This window comes from Chelmon rostratus, chromosome 3, assembly GCF_017976325.1.
Source record: "Chelmon rostratus isolate fCheRos1 chromosome 3, fCheRos1.pri, whole genome shotgun sequence".
In the NCBI taxonomy this organism is placed as follows: Eukaryota; Metazoa; Chordata; class Actinopteri; order Chaetodontiformes; family Chaetodontidae; genus Chelmon; species Chelmon rostratus.
This window is the reverse complement of record NC_055660.1, coordinates 25,738,463-25,760,779: the sequence shown is the minus strand read 5'-3', so window position 1 is coordinate 25,760,779 and position 22,317 is coordinate 25,738,463. Positions and strand designations below refer to the sequence as shown.

Below are 22,317 nucleotides of genomic sequence, written 5' to 3'. Positions count from 1 at the left end.
CACACACACACACACACAAACACAGAGTTGATGAAGCAGTGTCGTGACAGTGGAGATGTGTGTGTTCCTGTGTTTTTGTCAGCTGTTCCTCTAATGGCTACAGCATAAGAGTTCAAAAGGAGTCACACACAAACACTCTCTCTCACACACACACACACATACTGTAGTTTTGGCTGTCAATACTAATAGTGTTTATCATGCCATAAAGATAATTAGGCTGACTGTCAGTCATAGTGTAGAACAGAGTGGGAAGCCAACCTGACAGCCCCACCCCACACACACACACACACACACACACACACACACACACACATTCACACACCAGTAGACCAAGAAAGTCAAAAAAGGGTGATTTGTGTGTTCTGTGTTACGGTGCGTGTGTTTTTGTGATGTGGTGTGTGTGTCTCTCTGCCAGCTTGAGTGGGTCCACCTCAGGGTCAGAATACAATCTGAATATATTTTGTCTGTTGTTCCATCTGAATAACAAAGAGCTGAGCGTGCAATCGCACACATACATGTATCAGTGGTGCTTCCTTTGTGCATGTCTGAGTCTTTCACATGTGACAGCTGAGAGCGTGGATTTCACAAAATATTTCAGTGCTTCTCAGCTCGTCTTTACACAGAAGACGGTTTGGTTCTATACATGTAACCTGCAAACTGCTCCAATCAATGTGCGCTTGTGGGGCTACGCATTTGTATGCCTTTGTGCAAGTGTGAATGCGTGTGTGTGTGTGTGTGTAAATTGACTGAAAGCAATAAGATTGATGGAAGAAGAGTTCAGTCAGATCGTACCATTGAAATAGATTTTTTTCAGAATGTTATACCATGTTTCTCCTTTCTTGGAAATTCACATATTACATTATCATTACATGCTCTTTGTAGGAGCATTAATGCATTTTGTTTCAACTCTCATAGATTTTTGTATTATTGAACTATTTAATTTCACTTCTTTTAGAAAGTAACCTGCATTTGAAAATATTTAACTACATTAAAATTTTGCCACGAGTGAGCAGCCTAATCTGCTTTTAAACTCTTCTTTGATGGCCTCTTCAGACTTTATCTGGGGTATACGTAGAACAAAATGAAAAAATAATACCATAACTCGATACAGTTAAATGCAAGCCTGTGCCACCAATTTTAACTCATCTTTTTTGAATGAATCCTAAATTTTGGCTTGGATTTGGGTCAGAGCACAAAGTTTGCACCTTGGGTACCTTTCATAAATGAGGTCCCTGCTTCCCATCCGTCATTTTAATAGCATCTACTATTTCTCTGCCAACTTCATTAGGGTTTGAAATGAGCAGGAGTTAGGAGTAAAATTGAGATTGAGAGTTTATTAAATTGCATAGAAACCTCAAAATTACAAAATTCATTTTTTTTTTCCATGCTTTCATGCTTGATTCCGGTCACATATTATCTGATTATCTACCCTGTTTTCCAATGTTTTTTTGTGTCCAGGCGACTAATGGAGGCAACAATTTTGAAAGTTTTTTCATAATTGAATAAGAGCACAGCAGCCGCAAAACACGCTGCAATGTAGTCCCTCCCGGTGTTTCCACACCATCAGTATACATCCACTAAAAGTGTTTTTGCCACTGACAGGCATAGGTTGTTATAATAAGTGTCTGACGACATTATGGAAAGGATCCCTACAAAGATACCTTCTTGTGAAAGAGTGAGATCCGTTTTGTTTAATCAGAAACCGCTGTTGTATTGCTCTCGCTAAAGCCACCAGGTTCCATTCAACAGTAAACAGTAGGAAACAGTAATTTTATCATCACCAAACAAACTTCATTCAAATGCATCGAAAACTTACCAAAACCCTCTTGGTTTGTCTTTCCACTGTTGCAGCATGTCATAACTCTGGTTTGGTTGAAATAAGCTCTTAATTCACCGATTCAGGAGAGGAGGGTGAACACCAGAGAAGCAGCAGAGGAAACGTTCCATACGAAAACTAATTTTTTTACATTTTAAATATAAATTTGAATTTAGAATATGTTGATAGTGAGACTGGGTGGACTGTTTAGGGGCTGCCTACAGTAAGATTTAGATGGGGCAGCTCATCCACCCATTGATGATGCTTATGACGTGGAGAGTACTACCGATGGAACGAGCTGTTCTTTTGATCTTTCCTTCCCTCCTCAAAAGATGAATCTCTCGGCTTGCTGTGGTTGCTCATGGAGATGGCTTCTAGTCTTCTCATTGCTTTGCCCCATGTTTTCCTTCGTGTGCCCTTCTGTAAGCATGTACTCTGTCTCAGAACTCATTGTTATATGACCATTATTTCAGCCAGATTGAATCTGTTCTGAAAGTGTGATTGATTTGTCTTGGTGATACTTTGATTTTCGGCACACCTCTTGCATTCTCATGACAGTTCTTGATATCTGTAGAGAGTAAGCAGCTTTTGCCTTATTGATTCGGTATATTCGGTAATGTTGCTTCCATTCTTGGCACCCTGAAGATCACAGAAAAGTTTTCATACTGCTTACATGTCTCACCTCTGGTGCTCCTTCAGTCCTAATCCATTTTCTTTTTCCTGTTTGTTACAGCTCCAGGAGACTGTAAAAAGGAAACTGGACAGTGCACGATCACCCCTAAATGGAGAACAGAATGGCATCTGTGATGGAGGCAGCTACTCACCGACTACCAAACGGGTACGGAAGGATGGCTCCTGTGGTTTGGACTCACTAACAGGTCTCCCTAACAACAACAATAACAACAATGTACCACCCATCTCTCCACTGCATCACCAAATGGACATTAAGCCCATACTTGGCGGGCCCAACACTTCCACCGGAAACAACACTACAAACAGCAATGGCAACCACATAGGCCAGGCATCAGACGAGCTGGGGAAGAACGGTGGCAGCCATCTCCCAGACATGAAGCTGAATGGCTCGCTGCCAGACCTGGAGGACAGCTTCAGCCTCCTCAAAGACCTGAAACAGGAGCCACTGGACGACGGAGGAGGGATGGAGTCCTCTGATCCCCAGTCTCTGTCCAATCAGAACAAACTGTTCTCTGACATCAACCTCAATGACCAGGAGTGGCAGGAGCTGATCGATGAGCTGGCCAACACTGTGCCAGAGGACGATATGCACGACCTCTTCAACGAGGACTTTGAAGACAAGAAAGAGGCAGAGTTTGGCAGGCCAGTGAACAATCAGACACCAGGCCCACAGGAAGCAGCTGGGAATACAACGGCACCTGGAGGCGGGGCGGCGCCAGCAGCAGCCCTCCCTCCTCCTCCTCAGCCGCCACAGGGAGGCCCACAGGTTCCCATGGGCTCACCACAGGTCAGTGCTAAGAGGGTCAACCTGATACCCTGTGGCAGGGGTGTTTAACCTCTATCTCTGCCATAAATTGTGAGCATCTTGGATGATTCAGTCACATATTCATAGTTGTTTGATGTTTATATATATATATATATATATATATGGACAGAATTACAGTACATTTTATCAGCATGTTAGTCACTTAGAGTACCAACGCGTATTGCTTTTATTTCTTTTAATAGACACAATAGATCAACAGCAACAGTTCATAAACCATGTATAATCTTCAAGCACACTACAAATGACGGCTTTTCATCTATTCCTGATACAAGGATTCCAGATGATGAGTAGAAACTGCCATTGAAAGTTTTTTTTTAATCAATTCTGATTTCCTTATTGTTTCAGCTTTTTGATCCACTTTCTTCAGTATTCAGTTCATTTAAACTGACTTTTAGATTGATTCAAATTCATCGTGTTATGCTCACAGAGGTATGTCCTTCACGTTGCTGTTTCTCAATTTCTAAATCATGAATAACTCTGTGAGCTCTGCAGAACAAGAAACAAACATGCTTACAGGCTGTGCAGTGGTTATAATATAGTTTTATAAGCTAGCTGTGAGGTATTTTGGTCTGAGACAGATGGCTTCCAGCCAGACTAAAAACATCTCTAAAGCTATGAACAGATTTTCCTGGACATTGTAAGGACTTTACTTTTATATCGGCATCACTCACCACTTCCTAAATAGTCCAACCAGGTTGGTAAAGACAGAAAATATCAAGGTGGTCGAGGTGGGCGATATGATCTAAAATTTATATCAGACAATTTTTTGTTTATAACGGTAACGGTATTATATCATGGTATCACAAAAATAAAAGGGATACTCCACACAAAACATGATTCTACCTCTTTTCACTCTATCAGCAATATAAGGGGACATATCTTAAGAAAGAAAACATGATTTATAAAAACAGATTGGCTCCAAATAGGAATGAAAATGAGCCGTAGGCCTACATGTGTTTTGGAAGGAGTAACCTGTCCCATAATGTAGGCTGATTAGTAAATGCAATGTGATTCGTTCTCAGAGTTAGATGAGTGGCAGGATTAGGCATCTGAACAGCATTTATTTGGCAGAGAACCCAAAGTATATTATATAAGTACAACAGTCAGTGTACCATGGGGCAGGTCCATCAAGTACATTTACATACAGCAGCTACAGACACACATACAGACATTGTATGCAGCAGAGGAGGCTTTCCTGTAACAACAAAACCAGCTGAGCTTGTGTTGCAGTATGTGTGGAGATAAGGTTAGGACAAAGCAGTTTCCCACATCCAGCCTACAACTCTGGTTATTGAATTGGCTTCAAATCAGGCTTAATGTTCACAAAGTTTCTCTTGACTGTCTCTCAGTATTTAATACTCCAGCATTGCTCCAGCTTGTGGGTTTACAATAGATGCTACTAGCTACTGTGCAGCCTACAGGACTGGCACACCTGAATCTATAAGAATATCTCAGGCTATTTACTTAACCCAAGGTTTATTTTTGCAAAGCACTCGTAATCTTAGGTCACACAAAAGGCTTGAGTTTAAAATGCCTTCTGTCAGATCAGAGGCTGGCAAAGGATGTCGTTTCTATTATGGTCCTTGGTCCTGGACCAGTCTGCAGGCCGCACTCAAACTTGAGACTCTTGTCTCGTTACATGATTTTAAAGTCAGAATAATGGAAGTGGTCACTGCTATTTTATCTAGCTGCTGTTACTAACTAAAAAACACATTCCTAACTTAATGCTGCCTTGTTTATTGCACTTATGCAATGTATCTTTGATGTGTACAATGTGACTTCCTATGTAAATATATAGGGGTGTTTGAACTTTGGAAAAATCCAGGCTAGCCATTCCCCCTGTTTCCAGTCTTTTTTCTAAGATAAGCTAACCTTCTCTCGGCATTGTGTTGAACTATTTATTTAAGAGTGGGATTTTTTGTGTTTGGATAACTCTCCTCAGGTCCGACCATCATCGTCAGGCCCTCAGTTTGCCACCACTGCCAATGGAACGCCTCCACAGCAACCTTTGCAGCAGTCTCCAGCCGTTGCCATGGCATCAGGTTCCCCATTGCACAATTGTGTGGCTCGCTCCCCTCAGACCCCGACCCAGGCTCAGACGCAAGCAGTCTCTAGGCCGGGGAATGGATACATGATGAACCCAGGCCCAGGGGTCAGTCAAGCGGGCACAGGCCCTGGAGCGGCTGGGGTTGCACCTGGTGGTCAGCCTGTAGGGCCAGTGACACCTGAACTTTCTCCAGCAGAGCAGCTAAAAGCAATGGCTCAGCAGCGTGCTAAACTGCTGCAGCAGAAGCAGCAGCAGCAACAAGCAGCTAACTGGTCCCCTGCAGGTGCTCCAACTAGCCCCTATAACTCTGGTCCCTTTAACCAAGACAAACCCAACAGCCCCATGATGTACCCACCGCAAGCCTTTAACACACCACAGGGCCCTCTAGTGGCTGGGATGGCCCCCAACAATGGGCCCAAAGCCCCCATGAACAACTACCTCCCTCACAACCACATGGGCATGATGGGCCAGCAACAGCCAAACAGCATCAACCAGAACACCCTGTCCAAACAACAGCAGCAGCAACAGCAGCAAACAGCAGCCATGCTGTCCTATAACAACACCAAACCACTGAGTCACTTCAGCGGTAGCGGGGTTGATCACATAGGCCAGAGGATGACTCCACCCATGGGAGGGAACAATCAGGTCAAGAACCCCATGATGCCTCCCTACATGGGTGGTGGGGGAGGCGGCAGCCAGGGCGCCGGGCCAGGGCAGACCCAGGGGCCAATCCCAGGACAGACAGCACACCTGAGTGAGGAGCAGAAGAGGATGTTGCTGATGAAGCAGAAAGTGTTGAACCAGAACATGCCCTACAGCGCCATGCAGCCTCATGGACAGGTAAGAGAACCGTTTGAGATTCAGCTGATGTTAATTTTTAATCAGTGTGGCTTGGCGTTACACTGGTGCAGGTCATGTGTAGTCAGTGGTGTTGCCTCTGCATTGCTCTAGGAGGAAGGTTTCCTTCAGCTGCAGTTTGTCTGTAGCTTGAGCCCAGAGTCATTCTTCAGATGAAAACAGAGAGCAGTTATTGAGGAGATGAGTGCCATGTTTAGGGGTGGTGCTGTTAGAGCACACTTAACCCATGACCTTGGCAGGAGAACGAAACACCCTACAATTTTTGCTTGTCAATCCTTGAGGAGCTATATGACACATTGGCTGTCCACTGGAGGTTTCCTGTAAAATACACAGAAAACTTGGACTCCCTTATGCGTACGGAATTCCCATTAGCAAGGATTGAGAAATAAAGATATAAGCTTTTTTAAACAGTTGACCGGGACATATTATGGAAAGTGGGTTGCTGTTTTATAAAACCTTCCAGAGGTGCAGCCAGGGAAGGTAAAATGGCGGTAGTTGCCCCAGCAACAAGCCATGGCTGGGAATAGGCATAGGAAAATGGCCTGTCGAGAGTGTATTGATGCTTCTGCAACACTAGCAGCACTGATAGCCTCCCCCCACTCCTCCTTCCCCAGACACACAAGCGCATGCACTCACACACCATGCCAAACACCAAAGCTAAACGGCTCCTTAGCTCATATCCCCAATCTGTCACAGCTGACTGATGGCTGAGATTGGACCACTAAGCCAAGCTAGCTGCTGTCATTACCGAAAGCCCACCTCAGGCAGTTTGTTTCCCGAGCCCAGCGACCAGCACTACCCACTCTGAACGCTCTGGTGGTTAGCCCGGTGTCAGGTGTCCTTAATAATCCACTGGACGGAGGGCGTCAGGGAAGTGTGGGTGAACTGTACTTCGACAAATAAACACCTACACAAGTGAAACCTCACACTTCTCATGGCGTCGCTCATTATCTCAGGGCTGTTGCATTATGGTCAATAGAAAGTGTGTCTGCCGGTGTGTACATGCCTGTCGATGATGCGCTTGTCAATGCTGTCTCCTTCTACCTGTATCTCTCTGTCTCTCTCACTCTGCCTCTCTTGTGTTCATGATATGGCTACAGTCAGTCACCTCCTCCTCCTCCCCTCTGGTGATCTCTGCGTCTTCTGTCCTGCTCCTCCTCCTCCTTCCTCCCCCTCTCCTCCCCCTCTTTCTCCCTCTGCCAGAGACACTCAGCACCAATAAAGGAGCAGATTTATTAATATGGGGCCTTTGTGGCTGCTGCCTGGAGGGCTGTGTGTTTGTGTGCGCAAGTGAGTGAGTGCGGGTCTGTGCACATGTATGTTTGTGTGTGTTTCATAGATTTGTGGGGGGGTGGGTAGGAGGGGGAGGCGAGATTTATTTGAGTGAGCAGAGGAGAATTGGAGACCGGGGAAGAGAGAGGAGAGGGATGTGCAGAGAAGAAAAAGAACGACTTAAAGGAGAAAGGCAAATGCAGAAAGAGAGAGATTTATTGTTGAGTGAGGATGGAGCATATTAAAAAGAAAGTCAAGGGCCTGGAAAGGGAGAAACAAGAGAGCAATGCAGAGTCTCTGAGTGTCTGAAATGCAAAATACTCACTGTTCTACACGTATGTAGCCTGACTGTAATGACTGTAACATTTATTTTTTGTGAACAGTCAGTCTCAAATAACATCATCAAATCAACTGTAAAATATAGAACAGAAATCATAGTGTGCTTTTCTTTATTTCGTCTTTATAGTCATCACTGTATCGTATATATATATATATATCGTCACTATGACGTCATCAGGGTTATCTTTGCTTGGAGACGACAACATTTTTATCAAAACTCAAACTAGGAGTCCAATGTGTGAGAGAAAAAAAGGTTCGGATAGTGTCATAAAAGGAGCCATTCAAATTGCATTATGGGAAGTGATGTTTTGGGAGCTTGATCCATACGAGGGATGAGAAGTTAGGATATCTCAGGTTTCGCAGCGCTAATATTGGTGATATATTTTTAAATTTGCATTAAATCACCTAACTTTATTGAAGTGGTTTACAAAATGTCTGGAGCACTCTGTGGAAAAAGATTTCAAAACTGAAGTAACCTAATTACAAGCACCGTTACAGAGGTGGGTCGTATCAGATTGAATGCAACTGGCAATATTCGTCAGCCTAAAAAGAGGTCTTGGCAATCAGCTCTTTAATATTAGTTCTCAGACCATCTGTGCCCAAATTGTAGGCGCGTTGGACAAAAAAACTGCAAAATTCTTCAGTATGTCAAGGTGAGAAATCTTGAAAATAATGACAACATATGCCAAATGCAACAAACAAGAAGGTGCTACAGTTCTAAGCTGAAACGAACCAACAGGAAAACACTAATGCTCTTTTATTCCCCCACATTAGATCTATGCTTAGTCTTTATGTGTATGCATGTATACATTCTTTGTTGTACAGTAATTTGTGCTGATATGTTGATGTCCCCAGAGACACCCTTAGTAATGATGTTTGTGTTAGGGTGAAGTGATACTAGCTGCGTTTAGATTCTGTTTTCTTTGTCTGCATCAGCGTATGTGTACATTAACCTTTGGCTTTGTGTGTGTGTGTGTGTGTGCGTGTGTGTTTCTGTGGTCTCACAAGTGGTGCTTAAACATCACTGTCTCTGTGCTCCATCCTCTCTCTGTTTCTGTCTGTGTGTGTGTAGGCTAATCCAGTTAGCAGCTGCTCAGGGAAACTTCAGCCTCGCTCCTCAAAAGCTCGTTAGTCAAGCTTTAATTGTTGCTGCCTCGCTTTGCATATCGCCATGACGCTAATTTATGCCCGTTGTCGCGGTTACCGTCGCCACAGTGGTGGATGTCTCAGTGGAAGCAGCAAGTGGGGGAGCAAAGGCGCGTGCATGAGTCTCTGGAAGATGTTTGTGTGATTTGTCTACGTGTGACAGATGATGTGGTCGCCGCACTGTGTGTGTGTGTTTGCGCGTGTGTGTGCGCGCGTGTGTGTGTGTGTGTGACACAGAATGATTGTGAGGCGGATGTGGCTTGTTGCACAAGTCTACGTGCAGCTGTGTGAAGCTAGCAGCGCGGGGGCGGGTCTCCCGGGTTATCTGAGTGATGATTGGATGAGAATGGATTGACAGGTGTTGGCCTCAGAGGAGGGCTTCTGGTGTCATACTGATAAATTGGGGCGGGAGGTTTGACTATGTGTGCATGTGTGAATGAGTGCTGTGTGTATGGAAGTAGGAGATCACGGTGTCACACACTGACTGCAGTGCAGCAAGGAGCTGACACCGGTGCTAATAGCCCTGTGAGTCACGACACCAGCCCACTCACACGTATGCACACATGTACACACACTCACAGTCACACACACACACACACACACGCTCACAGACACACACAGACACACACATTGAACCAATAAACTGGCTTTGAAAAACACCCACAGGCATGCATGCTCTCTGGCAAAGCCCCTCCTGCTTTCTACCTTCTCCGCCCCTCTCTTTCTAGAGGTAAAGCCCCTCATCATCCTCTCTCCTCTTTTTCATCCCTTTTTCCATCCTCTTCTACTCAGAACCTTGACCTCCACAAGGTCTCAGAGGTGGCAGGCTTAACAAACACACACACACATACAGAGGCAGTTTCCCATAGGGTGTCTCACACGCACTGAACCAGAGCCCGACCAATTCATTGGGCCGATATTATTGGCTGACTTTAGCTTAAAACAGATGTACTGCATCAACATCGTAACCTGTTTTCCTGAAGCTTGTCTCACGTAAGTGAGTGTCAGTAAATGATAATTGTCTCTTGCTCCAAACTACCATTCAAACTACCATTCGCATTGTGATAATTCATATATGTCACGCATTGTACAACAGTGCTGTTTGTTTTATTAATTTATTGGAATAAATTCTTATAACAGATATCCATGGTGTCACTTGTAGCTGAAAAGGTTGCAGGCATCATGCGTTGCATTGCATGGTCAAGTTTTCCAGTGAATCCGTAAATGAGCCAATCGTAGTTCTCTTTGGTGATGCTAAAGGAAGAAAATTGGTGGGTTGCACTGAACAAGTAATCGTGACGCCAAGCCATCTGAGAAGTGATGTGAGGAAGCATTTTGAATTCATCACCACGGAAGGAAACCATCTTGGAGACAGTTATGGTCACTTGCTGCCTCTTAACAACGCAGCCGCCTTTACAGTAACGTTAGCATGATAGCACATCCAGAGTTACCTGTTAGCCTGTCACTCAGTAAGGCAGCGAAGCAACTTAGCTGAATGGGACAATGTCAGAAAATGTAGTTCTCATTCGTTCATAGTTTGGGAAAACTGAGAGATTTATTTTATGCATTTATGTAGAAAAATATATTTTATCAGTTATCAGAATTTTTTGACTCCCAAATATTGATATCTTTATCTATGTCTGGGTCTATAACAAACCACATGGTGAAGGATGAAGGGGGCAACAAGGAGAGAGACAACACAGCCCTTTCCTCCATCTATCCCCACGAGCAGGAGATATTACCTTCCCGCCCTCCCTCCCTCACATACACACATTTTATCTCCTGCTCACTCTGTCACCCCCCACACTCTCTCTCTGAGTCGCACACACAAGTGAACGCTGCTCACTCTCACTCTTCCATCTCTCTCTCTCGCCCGCTCGCTCTCAGGCACACGTGTCAGGGCTTGAGCTGAGCAGCTCTCAGATCCTGTAGAGAGGCTCTGAAGATGGACAGAGTGGGGGGGCAGGTTGTGAAGGGGTGTTTGGGTGGAGTGAGGAGGTGGAGAGGTGGAGGGGGCAGAGTGGAGACTGCTGTGTGTTTGCTCTCTCTCTCGTTCTCTCTCTCTCTCTCTCTCTCTCTGACCCTCCTGAGATGCTTCCTGTTAAGACAAACACAAGACAAACAGCTCTCTCTCTGCTCCTGCTGTCCATTTTTCCATATCTGTTCTTTTCGCTTCCTCTCCCCTCTCACCTCTACTCTTCTCATCGCTTTTACTTTCCTTTCCTTCTCTTTCATTTCCTTTCCTCTGCTCTCCCCACATTTCCCTTCCTTTCTTTCCTTTCCCATCCCTTGCTTCATCCTCACCCTCCCTCCCTCGACCTCCTCCTTGCCTCCTTAACCACTCTTCCTCTCCTGTGCTTAGAGGGAGCTGTTAGTGCCGAGCTCCACTTCACTACTTCCGATCAATAATGTGTGTGTGTGTGTGTGTGTGTGTGTGTGTGTGTGTGTGTGTGTGTGTGTGTTGGGTTTAATGCTGTATTGTGCGTGTGTCTGATACAACAGTAAGTATGTGACTTAATATTGTTTGTGTGTAAGTTATGTAGCATTTTATACAGGCGTGTGTGTATGATACACACCGTAATCATGTATGGTAGTGAGTGTATTATGCAAATGTCTGAGAGATAAGAGTGGGCACATAAGTGTGTGTTTATATATCTATATGTCTCGTGCGTGTGTGTGTGTGAGAAAGAGAGAGAGAGAGGTGTCGGCAGCAGCAGCAGCGGGAGGGAAAACAATTCCCAGGGTCCCCCGATTCCCCACCACACCACACCACACAACACACAAACACACACCCCAACAAAGCTGTTTGGTTCACTCCGACAGCGCCAGAGCAAACACACTGAGACAGACCATCTCCACCCATTCGACACGCCCTGGGGGTGTTAATACAGGGTTGGAGAGGAAATATCAATACTCACCTCCACCAACAGGCTGCTTTTTCAGAGGAATGTCACTGTATGGTGGAGTATTTATTGCTAGCGTGAGTGTGTCTGTTATCAAGCCCTCTCTAATATTAACCTCATCTGCAATACTGACCTGCAGGCCTCACTGTGTGGGAAACCAGTCATGACATAGTGTGTCTGCAGGCACATGGTGTCTGAGTGTATGTGTATGTGACTTAAAGTATGTGCATATGTAGAACAGCAACCATAGCCAAGCGTGTATGTTTTTTTGTGCGTGCGTGTGTGTTGGAGGGGGGTTGGGGGGGGGGATCATTCTTATGCTGTGTCTGTGGGCCAAAGGGAGGGAGGAAGGGAGATGCAGTCAGAAGGCTGCATACTAAACAGACTGCTGTCACCCCGCCAGCACCTCGCACACACACACGCACACACACACACACACACACACACACACACACACACACACACACACACACATAAATGCATGCTTGGTTGCTCTACCTCTTACATACACACTCACAAACAGTCCAGACACACACGCACACATATACAGGCGCACACGCCGACACGCACACACACACCTCATGCCAGCTCAAACTTTGGCTGCCTTGCTCGGTTGCCGGTTGCCATGGCAACCATTGCCCACAGCACCTTGCAGCCCAAATCAATGGCAGCTCCAAGATGAGGGTAGGCAGGGGTAGCTTGTGTGTTTATGTATGTGTGTGTATGTATGTGTGTGTGTGTGTGTGTGTGTGTGTGTGTGTGTGTGTGTGTGTGTGTGTGTGTGTGTGTACATGTGCGTGCTTTTGCGTGTACTTGTTTGTGTGTGTGTGTGTGTGTGTGTGTGTGTACACGCGACAGCTTGTCTCTGTCCAAATGTTCCAGGCTATAAGCAGGTTGTACTTGTGTATAGTTTAGTGATAAATATGGCATAAGGCTGAGCTGCAGATTGCATTAACAGCGCACTATCAATGTTGTACAAATTGGATGGAAGCCTAGAATAAACAGAATACAATTTTTGGGACATGTTGAGAGAGATGGAAGGGAAAACAGTTGGCTATTAGAAAGAGTATGAGGTCAGTCCATTAATTTCGAGTAATAATGTGTTTGTCCCAACTTGCTAATCACCTTGTTTGTGTTGATGACTCTAAATGTGGCCACCATGCCAAGTGACACACGCACACACACAAAGACAAACACAAGGGACAACACAGATGTGACCCCGCCCTTGTCCCCAAAATGCACCCCATCCTCCCCATCTGCTCAGTCAGATGCTAACACACACACACACACACACACACACACACACACGTTGCCACTTAGCCTGAACACCACTCACCACTGTTTAGTGACACGCTCCAGCACATGCACACGCGCAACAAAAGCAGCCCGTCTTGTAAAGTCGTGCGGTTCACCTACGTGTGTCTGATGTGAGTCTTTGCATTCACATGCCAGCCCTTCTTCTCAACCCCCACCTCACCCCGCCTTACCCCACCTTACTCATCCCACAAATCTATCACTCTTCCACTCCTCATCACTCCTCTGTGTGGGCTGAAAGAAGGAGGGAAGGAATGGAGGAGGAAAAAGCGAAACAGAGAAGGCAGACAGAGGGGGTGCAGGGCAGAGGGAGGTGCGGTAAGGCTCTTTGAGGATTAGGTTGAGAATTTTGACTCTGTCTTACAGAGGAGAAAAGATGTGGTGGTGGTGGTGGAGGGGGTAGATTGACTCCTTGGAGCAATTTACCTCAAACGGCTCCGACACAGCTAATCCGCTCTTAAAGGAGCCTAATCCAACAGTCTTGTACCTGATACTGAGAAAAGAGAGAAAGGAGAGTGGCAGAGGGAAGACGGGAAAACTGAGAGAAGAACGATGCAGGGTGCAGGAGAGAGTTTGTGTGTGTGTGTGCTAAACTGTGCGTATGCGCAGAAAAAAATCTGATTTGCCATGTTCAGACAGGCAAAATGTTAAATTTTCAATCAAAAGCAATGCCGGATTAGATATCGATTTCCAACGCTGCACATGCTGGACAGCCGAACACATCCGAGTGCACCCTTGTCTGCTCTTCAGCAGTGTCAGCCAGTGATAGTCCTCTGAGCTGCTTGATTCGACTTTTTGTTTTGAAAAGCTTTCATATTTGCTACTGAATATGTGTACAACAGGAAGTGAGAGAAATCATGTCTGAGTTGTGAGCATGGGTGTTTGATCTAAAATGAAGTAATGCCAGGGCATGTGTCAATGACACTATTACTTATCTTTCCCATTAATGGTTAAAACATGATAAAGGCACCATGACACTTAAACAAAAGTACTTTATTAGTATGTCATGATTGTTTTTCATGTCTTCGCATTAGTATTTGTGGAACCTTTTTTTTTTGCTTTACGTTCAAACAAATACTACACTATGAATGGCTTCCATGAGGAACTGTCTGGTATTCCCATTTGAACAATTCATCATGCCTCATCTCTCTTTATGAAGGCACCCTGCCTTCAAGTGTGGACGTTCAGAGCCGATATAAACACTTTTGCTTTCCGAAGCGGGTGGACGATGCATTATACAGACTAGCTGGTTTTGAGTACCCCCCTGGCTTCGGGCTGTTAATAGTAGTTGGTGGTGGTGCGACACAAAGACTGCCAAGTGATGATAGATGGAAGGAGACCATAACATTGCCATGTACTGGATGCTGCCATCTTACATTTGAACAACATTTCTGTCACATCCAGTGGAACAAAGTCCAATGGCCTACATGCTCCTCTTGGAAGTTAAAGTTGATCATTTTTGTTCTCTGCAGTATAAAGTCCCAAAGTTAATAATAAGCAATGCACGAATTAACAAACACACTCCAGCAAGCAGTGAATTGGAAACCACGTCAGTTTGTGCTTTGTATCTGCATTGTTGGTGTTTTAGCTGTTTTTTACACAAAAAGGAATAAATGCCAGAGCTAAAATTACCCGTATGATTATGTTTCATGCGAATCAGAGCTTTCCAAGCTAATTCCAAGCCACTAATTTGTGCCAGTTTGTGCTGAATATTCAACTCTTTTTGTATGTCTGTGTTTCATTTTGTTATGTCCTTGTGGTTTCAGATGTGCTTCATTCTTAAAATTCTGATACTCATACATTATTGCTGATGTAATACTACATTATGGTCTCCTCTCAGTTACACTACAGTCCAGCGCACAGAGAAGCAGCACCGCACTTAACTCCCATATTAGCCCACATGTCAAGTCTCTCGTTTCACCTGTAAGATTCCCGTTTTAAAGCCTTTCATTAGCTAATGACATACTAGTAAGACTTGCTAACTTTCAGTTAGAAAGCTTGTCAGCTCAATCACTAATGGGAAAGTAATTTATTTTCAGTTTATTCAAGAGACATGTGGGATTTGTGCTGGGAGTGTTTCTGTTTTTCCAAGGTCCAATGCTCTCCAGTTCAATATTTTGTTAGCACATATTAACCCCCCTATTGTGTTCAGGTCAAAACCCTAAGCACATATGTAGAACTACTGAACATAGCATAAGAATGACTCTGTTTAGGCCATTGACCAGTGTCAGCTGACTAAAAACCATGGCTTTTTTTGTGGAGCAGTTTATACTCCAGCAGAGGAGGTTGCATAAAGTGGATGGTAAAATACAGCTATAAGCTACAATAGCTTCCACCAAACATTTCTGCGCCAAACTTCACCAAAGTTTAACCTGAAGCAAAAAATTCACACAGATTTATCTCATGTTACCCTGCGTACATTGGCACCGTTTAAAAGCGCTGTCTTACACAATGAGGTTCAGCATGTCGTATCATCAGTGTTTAGGGGGCAGGCCTAGTTTGCTTTTCCACTGTTCCACTGCTCTGCACAGCTGCTAAAGCAAGCAGCTAACACAATACTGAGCATGATCTAATGTAACAAGCACATAGTGCAGTTAAATATGGTTTGAAAACTTTAAGCGGCTGAGATGGCGAGACAGTGACAGGGAACGAGGGAGAAGGAGAAGGAACTGGATGATTAAATGGTAAAACAGAAGGAATAAATGAGCTGAATGGCATGGAGGAATTGTGAGTCATATGTTAGTCGTGCAATATGGCACGGAGGAGCTGAGTGCACTGGAAAAAGAGAACTGTGCGAGGGGAAGACAGTCGTCGTGCTGATTGAGGGTAGAGAATGTGCACGTTAGAGAGGGATGGAACCTGATCACAACGTGAGAAGCATCTCATGGTGCTTAAAAAGGGCAACATGGATGTAGGAAATGAGAGTAACCTACATACATGTGTGCAAATGGTTATGAAGAGTGACAGCAGCACAGGCGGAGACCAGGAGGGACAGATTGGTGACTGAGGTGATGGAGATGGAGGGAGTGTTGGTCTCTCATTAGAGCTCTGAGGCAGGCTGTGGATCCAGAGGCACGCACACACACACAGAAAACACACCTTGATATGTGCTCTTGGCTTATGTCTCTTCTTTCTCTCTGTTTATAGAGATTTGCTTCATGGTGTTAGAAAGGAGTGTCTGTTTCTTGTGTCTTTATTTTCTCATTTTTCTGCCCTCCACTCCTTTTCTTCTGCCTCCCTCTTCATCCTGTCACTTCCAGGTAGTCGACCCCCCCGGTATATTACTCTCCACCTCCTTTCCCTTCTACCTCTATTCCACCCATGCTATTTTCTCCCTCTGTCTTCCTCTCTTCCCCCCATCCCCCAACCCTTCTCCCTCTCCTGTGTGCTGTGTATTTCAAAAAAAAAAAAAGAAGCCAAATAAACTTGAACCCCAAGAAGGTGATTGATGGTTGCGCAATGCTCCCTCTCTCCATCTCTTTCCTTTTTTTCCCCCATCTTTATTCCCACACTCCCTACCCTCCTCCTACCCTGGCTCGCTCTCATTCACGCACACATACACACAAAGGCCCATGCACACTGTTTGTATAGTTTGATTAACTATTTGGGTCTACAGGATACAGCGATGCTTGTGTAAGTGTTTGCTACAAGCTACACAATGCTTTTTAGATGTTTCTGATAATAATAATGACATTTAGCTGACGAATGATCCACAACATTTTCACATAAATAAATGTTTGCTTTGCTACTATCTGTCAAAATTGCAGTAAAGACAACTCTACTGAAATCAGCAGAAAATCTAAGAAACTAAAGACATCACAGCACTGGACATGCTGTTTGATTTTCACATGATCTCTGAGATCAAAAAGTTGCCAAATAAAATACAAAAAAATCCCCCTTTTCAGTAAAAACTTTGCAGAATAATATTGAAAAAAGAAAAATGAAAGCAAACTCTCTGCAGCTTCAGATCGAGGATGTGACATTGGCTGCAGCCTCCAGTTTCTAAGGCTTTATAAGACATTCAGATATTACAGAACTGTAGGCTGAAGTGTAGGATTTACTGTCTTGGTTGTTACCTGAAGACAGAAATGCATTTCCTTGCTCTATTTGCAACCATTATCGCTAATGTACCATCTCCAGCTTCAAGATCAGACTCAGCTGTACCAAGTATGACCTCAGCTTTCTTATCTGAATAGTTCATATCAGATAAGATAAACTTAAAATGTATCCCTGAGGGGATATAAGACTAAAACAACAGCAACAAACAGAACTGTAGTTATTGTAGGTTGAAAAGCTGTATAATGGGCATTAAAAAGTAAACTGATTTAAGATGTTTCTCTAAGATAGTTACGCACAAGTGTTCCTATGCCTGATTTTGCATAATGCTTCTTGCAGGTTTACACGTTTACCAAACTAATTCAGATAATATTAAAGCCTGGATGTTTTCATCAGTTCAAACTCCTATCACACAGTTTAAGGTTAATGGCACTGATATAGGTGTGCAGACCCTTTAACTAGGTTGTCTGTGATTACTGACATAACTCATCCTCTACAATATGACTGATCAGTGGTATGCTTAAAAAAATCATCATGGCACATTATTGGTTGTCTAATTAAGATGGTAACAAAAACACTAAATCAAAGCTACAGATATCTGACAGCGCCTAAATGATCCCAGCCCAATGTACAGAGCCACAGACTATTAAGACAGGTTGCTGCTAGCCTTTAGCTCTGAAGGTTAAGATGTAACACTTAAAATATTTATATTGATGCATTTAAAGGTCTAATTTGGTGATTTTGACTAAAGCTCCCTAGAAGCCACTACCACATGGAGCTGCTGCTAACAGAACTACAGACAGTTAAGTGTTTTTTTCCCCATAGAAAACTGTGTCTGACAAAGCGAGGGAGGCAGTGTTATCAGGCATGGCACAGGACACCTATCAGGGGTCCTATTGTCTCATCTGCCATGATAGGACACCAAAAGAAGAGAGAGAAAGAAAGATGGACGAAGGGGCGAACAGCGTGACACTTAAGACCACTGTGTTGACACGTGTGTTTACCTGAACGTAAACACACGCTTAGAGAAAGAGCACAATCATTGTATGCAAAAACAATTAAATTTTTTGGAGTAGTGGTGACAATGTGACTATTTAATTATATGATATGATGATATTTACAGACCTCTGTAACAGAAATACTCTGATTACTACATACCAGAGGCTTTAGCTCCTCCCATCTGTTGTTTCTCTTATAACGATTTTTCTCAAGCTTCCCAACATCCCGTCCAGTTGCACAAATAAACACTCGCATCCTTACCAGGAAAGATGTGCTGTCACGCTAATTCCAGGACACATTCATACACACCTACGCATTGTAACTTTACACACACACACAGAGCGGTGAGGTAGCCCCAGCCAGCCAAAGATAATTCACTTTAGACACAGAGTTTCGATTTGGCGGCTCTGAGCGTCAGTCTCACATGCTTCATGTCACTCTGTGCTGCTCTTTGCTGCAGCAAAATCCAATTGCCTGCTCTCTCTCTTTGTGTGTGTGTGTGTGTGTGTGTGTGTGTGTGTGTTTGATAAATGTGGTTGAAGATGCTATTTATGTCTTGTGCTCTGCATATTTCAGGGTGTTTCAAGTTTGTGGCTGTATAGATATTAGGTGCAGGTGGTGGGATATTGGGTGGATGTCTGCACCCCTATCAGCAGCTCTAGTTTAAAAGCTAGATTCTCCTGGTTTATTTCATATGCATCTGTAAACAATCTGTAAACAATAACACATGTGCAAGCCACCACCAAAGATGTGACATTTGTGAACAGCAATTACACAACATTGGGTTTTAGTGGCCTGTGAAACCACATCTGACTGGATCAAAGTGTGGACAGGGAGACTAGTCCCACATGGTATCAGCATCATGTCTTGAATCCAGTGTGAAACAGGACTCGCAGCTTTTTGTTTCATATAATATTAGCCATTGTGTCACTTTTTAACAGTTTGAAGTAAATGTGATGTCAGTACATAAAGCGCGATTTCCTCCTGCCGCTCAGTGAGCACTTGATTTAGGCCACTATACAGTGTAGGACTGCGAGTAGTGATTATTTTCACTATCAGCTATCTCCTGATTATTTTCTCGATTATTCTTTGAATTACTTGGCCTGTAAATCTCAGAAAGTAGTGAACAATGTCTGTTACACTAGGACAGTTTTTTATTCATCTATAAAAGTAATACCTCACTTATAAAAGCTTCCATGTGGTTTTTTAAGTCATGATTTAGAAATGCAAAAATCCAGGTCACTCTGCTGAAATGTCTTCATTTTCAAGGTAACTTCAGTCTATATTCGAGCTCTTCGAGGAGAAACATTTCAGACATTCACTACTGACTATATTTAAACAGGAAAATGGATTGATATCCAAAATGCCTCTTACAATCCTCCTCTGAAGTCACCAAACTGCAATTTCTGCAAGGACTGTTCAGGAGTCGGGGCAGAAATGTTTCCTTCTTCACTTAAACTACAGCACTAGAAATAGTGCTGTCTTACTTCCTATAGTTTGTGCTTGAATTCAGCTGATGGAGCTGAGTAGAAGCTGTGTTGATACCAGCTTTAACCAGATGCAGGCATACAGTCACATGATTTTGCTCCACCTGCGAGCAGTGTAAAGCATGTACTTTGTGCTGCTGCCATCCTCAACACAATGAGACCGGTTGAGGAACGAGATCTCACCTTCCCTATATATTCTCTGACCTTCTTTCCTTGTCTACCATCACTTTGTTGAAGGTATGCGCTAAAGCACATTGTCATTCTCCTTATCCCTCCTTTTCTCCCAATGCCATCCCTGTCCTCTCCCCTCCCCCCTCCATCCCACTCTCCCTTATTGTAGTTTTTGCGCAATAAGGCAGAAAATCTGCTTACCCTACACACAGGGATGTTTGCCAGTCTCACACAAAGTTCAAACTGCTTGGGAAAGCACAGCTTTACCTGCGCCATCAACAGCAAACCTGTGTGTGTGTGTGTGTGCGTGTGTGTGTGCACGCGTGTGCATGTGTGTGTACAGTAAACAATACCTGTACAGGTTTGTGTGTGTATGTGGCTCTGCCTCTGTGTTTACCTCGAGGGCAAACACCTTCATGTGGGAACAAGACGAGGGACTATTAACACCTTTTACTGAAGATCCGGTTTAGTTGATTGACAGTTCAGCACAGTTAACTTCCTTTTTCTAACACAGCATGCCATTACATAAAGTAGTGCCAAGTCCTCTTACCTCTTTGCCTCTTTTATTCTGTATTGTTGGGCTCTGTAGAAAGAAAGTCCAGTTATCGTGCTGGGTTGTAATGCAAAGTCATGAAAGATCTGCAGACAGAGAATAATATGATAAGTAGTAAGTATGTAGATAGGGTGCGCATGTGAGTGTTTGTTTTTTTCAGAATTTTTATTGTTTCACTGAGCTTTACATCTTTGTCTTTTGGTCAAATCAGTACAGGCAAATTCAAATCAGTACAAGGTAAGACAGCACCATAGTGTCATTTAGGTGCAGAGACGACAAAAAGAAATAGAAAATACCAGAGTACCCATTAAAGTGACAATAGACAAACAACGTCAGAATTCAATGCCAAGCATCCTTAAATAAAATCAAGCAGTGGAAGTTATGTTCTGTCATTGTTAGCAGCGGGAGTCCTGCCTGTCAGCAAATTGACAATGGGGAGTACACCAGACAGCTCCCACATCCCTGGTGGTCCCAGGATCAGCACCTCGGACAGTGGCTGTGACACACATGTGTTATAAACGATGCACCTGAGCTGAAGAGGAGCAGGACTGTGATGAAGAGTGCCGGCTGATGGGGTGCTGAGCAGGCCTACTCACAGCAAGCAGCAGGGGTAGGGATGCATAGATTTGTGTCGTGATACTTCCACCACGGTAAATGTATTGCTTGCATGGTGGTAAATGTGGGAGGACATTTGGATATTCTGTAGTTCAGTTCAGCAGATAGCCAGCCACCTTTTCCAAATGTCTTTCCAGCACAATACTCTGTTTTACTGGTTCAATAGTGATGATGTCTGGTGAGTTTCAGAATCCTGCGGGAAGCAAAACATGCACTCCCCCTCTGGTTGACGGCAGAGAAGCAGGGGTAGCTTTAAATCCAGAAATGCTAAATACCTGCATTACATCATTTAATACATGTTCGGTTATGTAGGCTAATCCACAGCAGCACTGTCCGCTGGTATAGAGCCTGGTTCTGCTCAGCAGTATCCAGCTTGCTGGCTGCATGATAATAGACTACAGATCATGCTGACAGTATCATTCAGGAGACTATTTCTGGGCATTAGAGGTTATATGTGTCTGTTTTGAGAAAGCCAACACACACACATACACACACACTCACACACCCATCGACAGAAATACGAGTGAGCTACCATCAGTCTTCAGTAACTGTTTTGACACCTTGGCTCTTGGCTGACTGCTATTTTGCGTCACACACAAGGGCATTTGGGTCTCTTTTGGCCTGTTTTGGACACTGGCGCATCACAGAAATGCACACACACACACACACACACACACACACACACACGCTTCCATGCATGTATCACAATGTCATCCTTAAAGACCTGAAATAGAAATGTTGCAGTAGCAGCTGCTGACCAGGTGTCACGTGGCTGGAGAACACACACGCAAAGACACACAGTGAAATGGGGAGAGGAGTTGACACCAAATGAGGTTTAACATCATTTAGCTTCACATCTGTCATAGTATGTATGGACCAGTGACCACAATATATTGCAAAACGAGGGAACCTTATCCCTGTTTCTTACCCCAACCCCTGAGGACGCACCATTAATCAACACACCGGGAGCATTAGCTTCTTTCATGTGGGGGTTTAAAAGGAACCAGTTAGATGACATACCTGCCTACCACAGTGATTCAGATTAGCTTTTTTCCACTGCAGCAATTTTTCCAAGAATGAATTCAATAATTGGGGAACTGTTGTTGGCCACAGCTCTCACCCCTAAATAGGTGAAAGTCTGTCGGACTGTGTTAGTAGTTTTTGATTGGTCTCAGTCCATGAAGGTGGAGCTGGTTCTGCTGAGCAGCAAGGCATTAAAACA

General features: G+C 44.0%; 1 protein-coding gene across 1 annotated transcript in view; it reads left to right on the top strand.

Moving 5' to 3' along the window:
* The window catches only part of maml3 (mastermind-like transcriptional coactivator 3), a 102,753-nt gene that overhangs the window by 47,127 nt on the left and 33,309 nt on the right, over positions 1 to 22,317 (top strand). The window contains exons 2-3 of the mRNA XM_041933760.1: positions 2,550 to 3,296; positions 5,278 to 6,222. Coding sequence (XP_041789694.1) covers positions 2,550 to 3,296; positions 5,278 to 6,222 — 1,692 coding nt within the window. The remainder of the gene's footprint in view (positions 1 to 2,549; positions 3,297 to 5,277; positions 6,223 to 22,317) is intronic.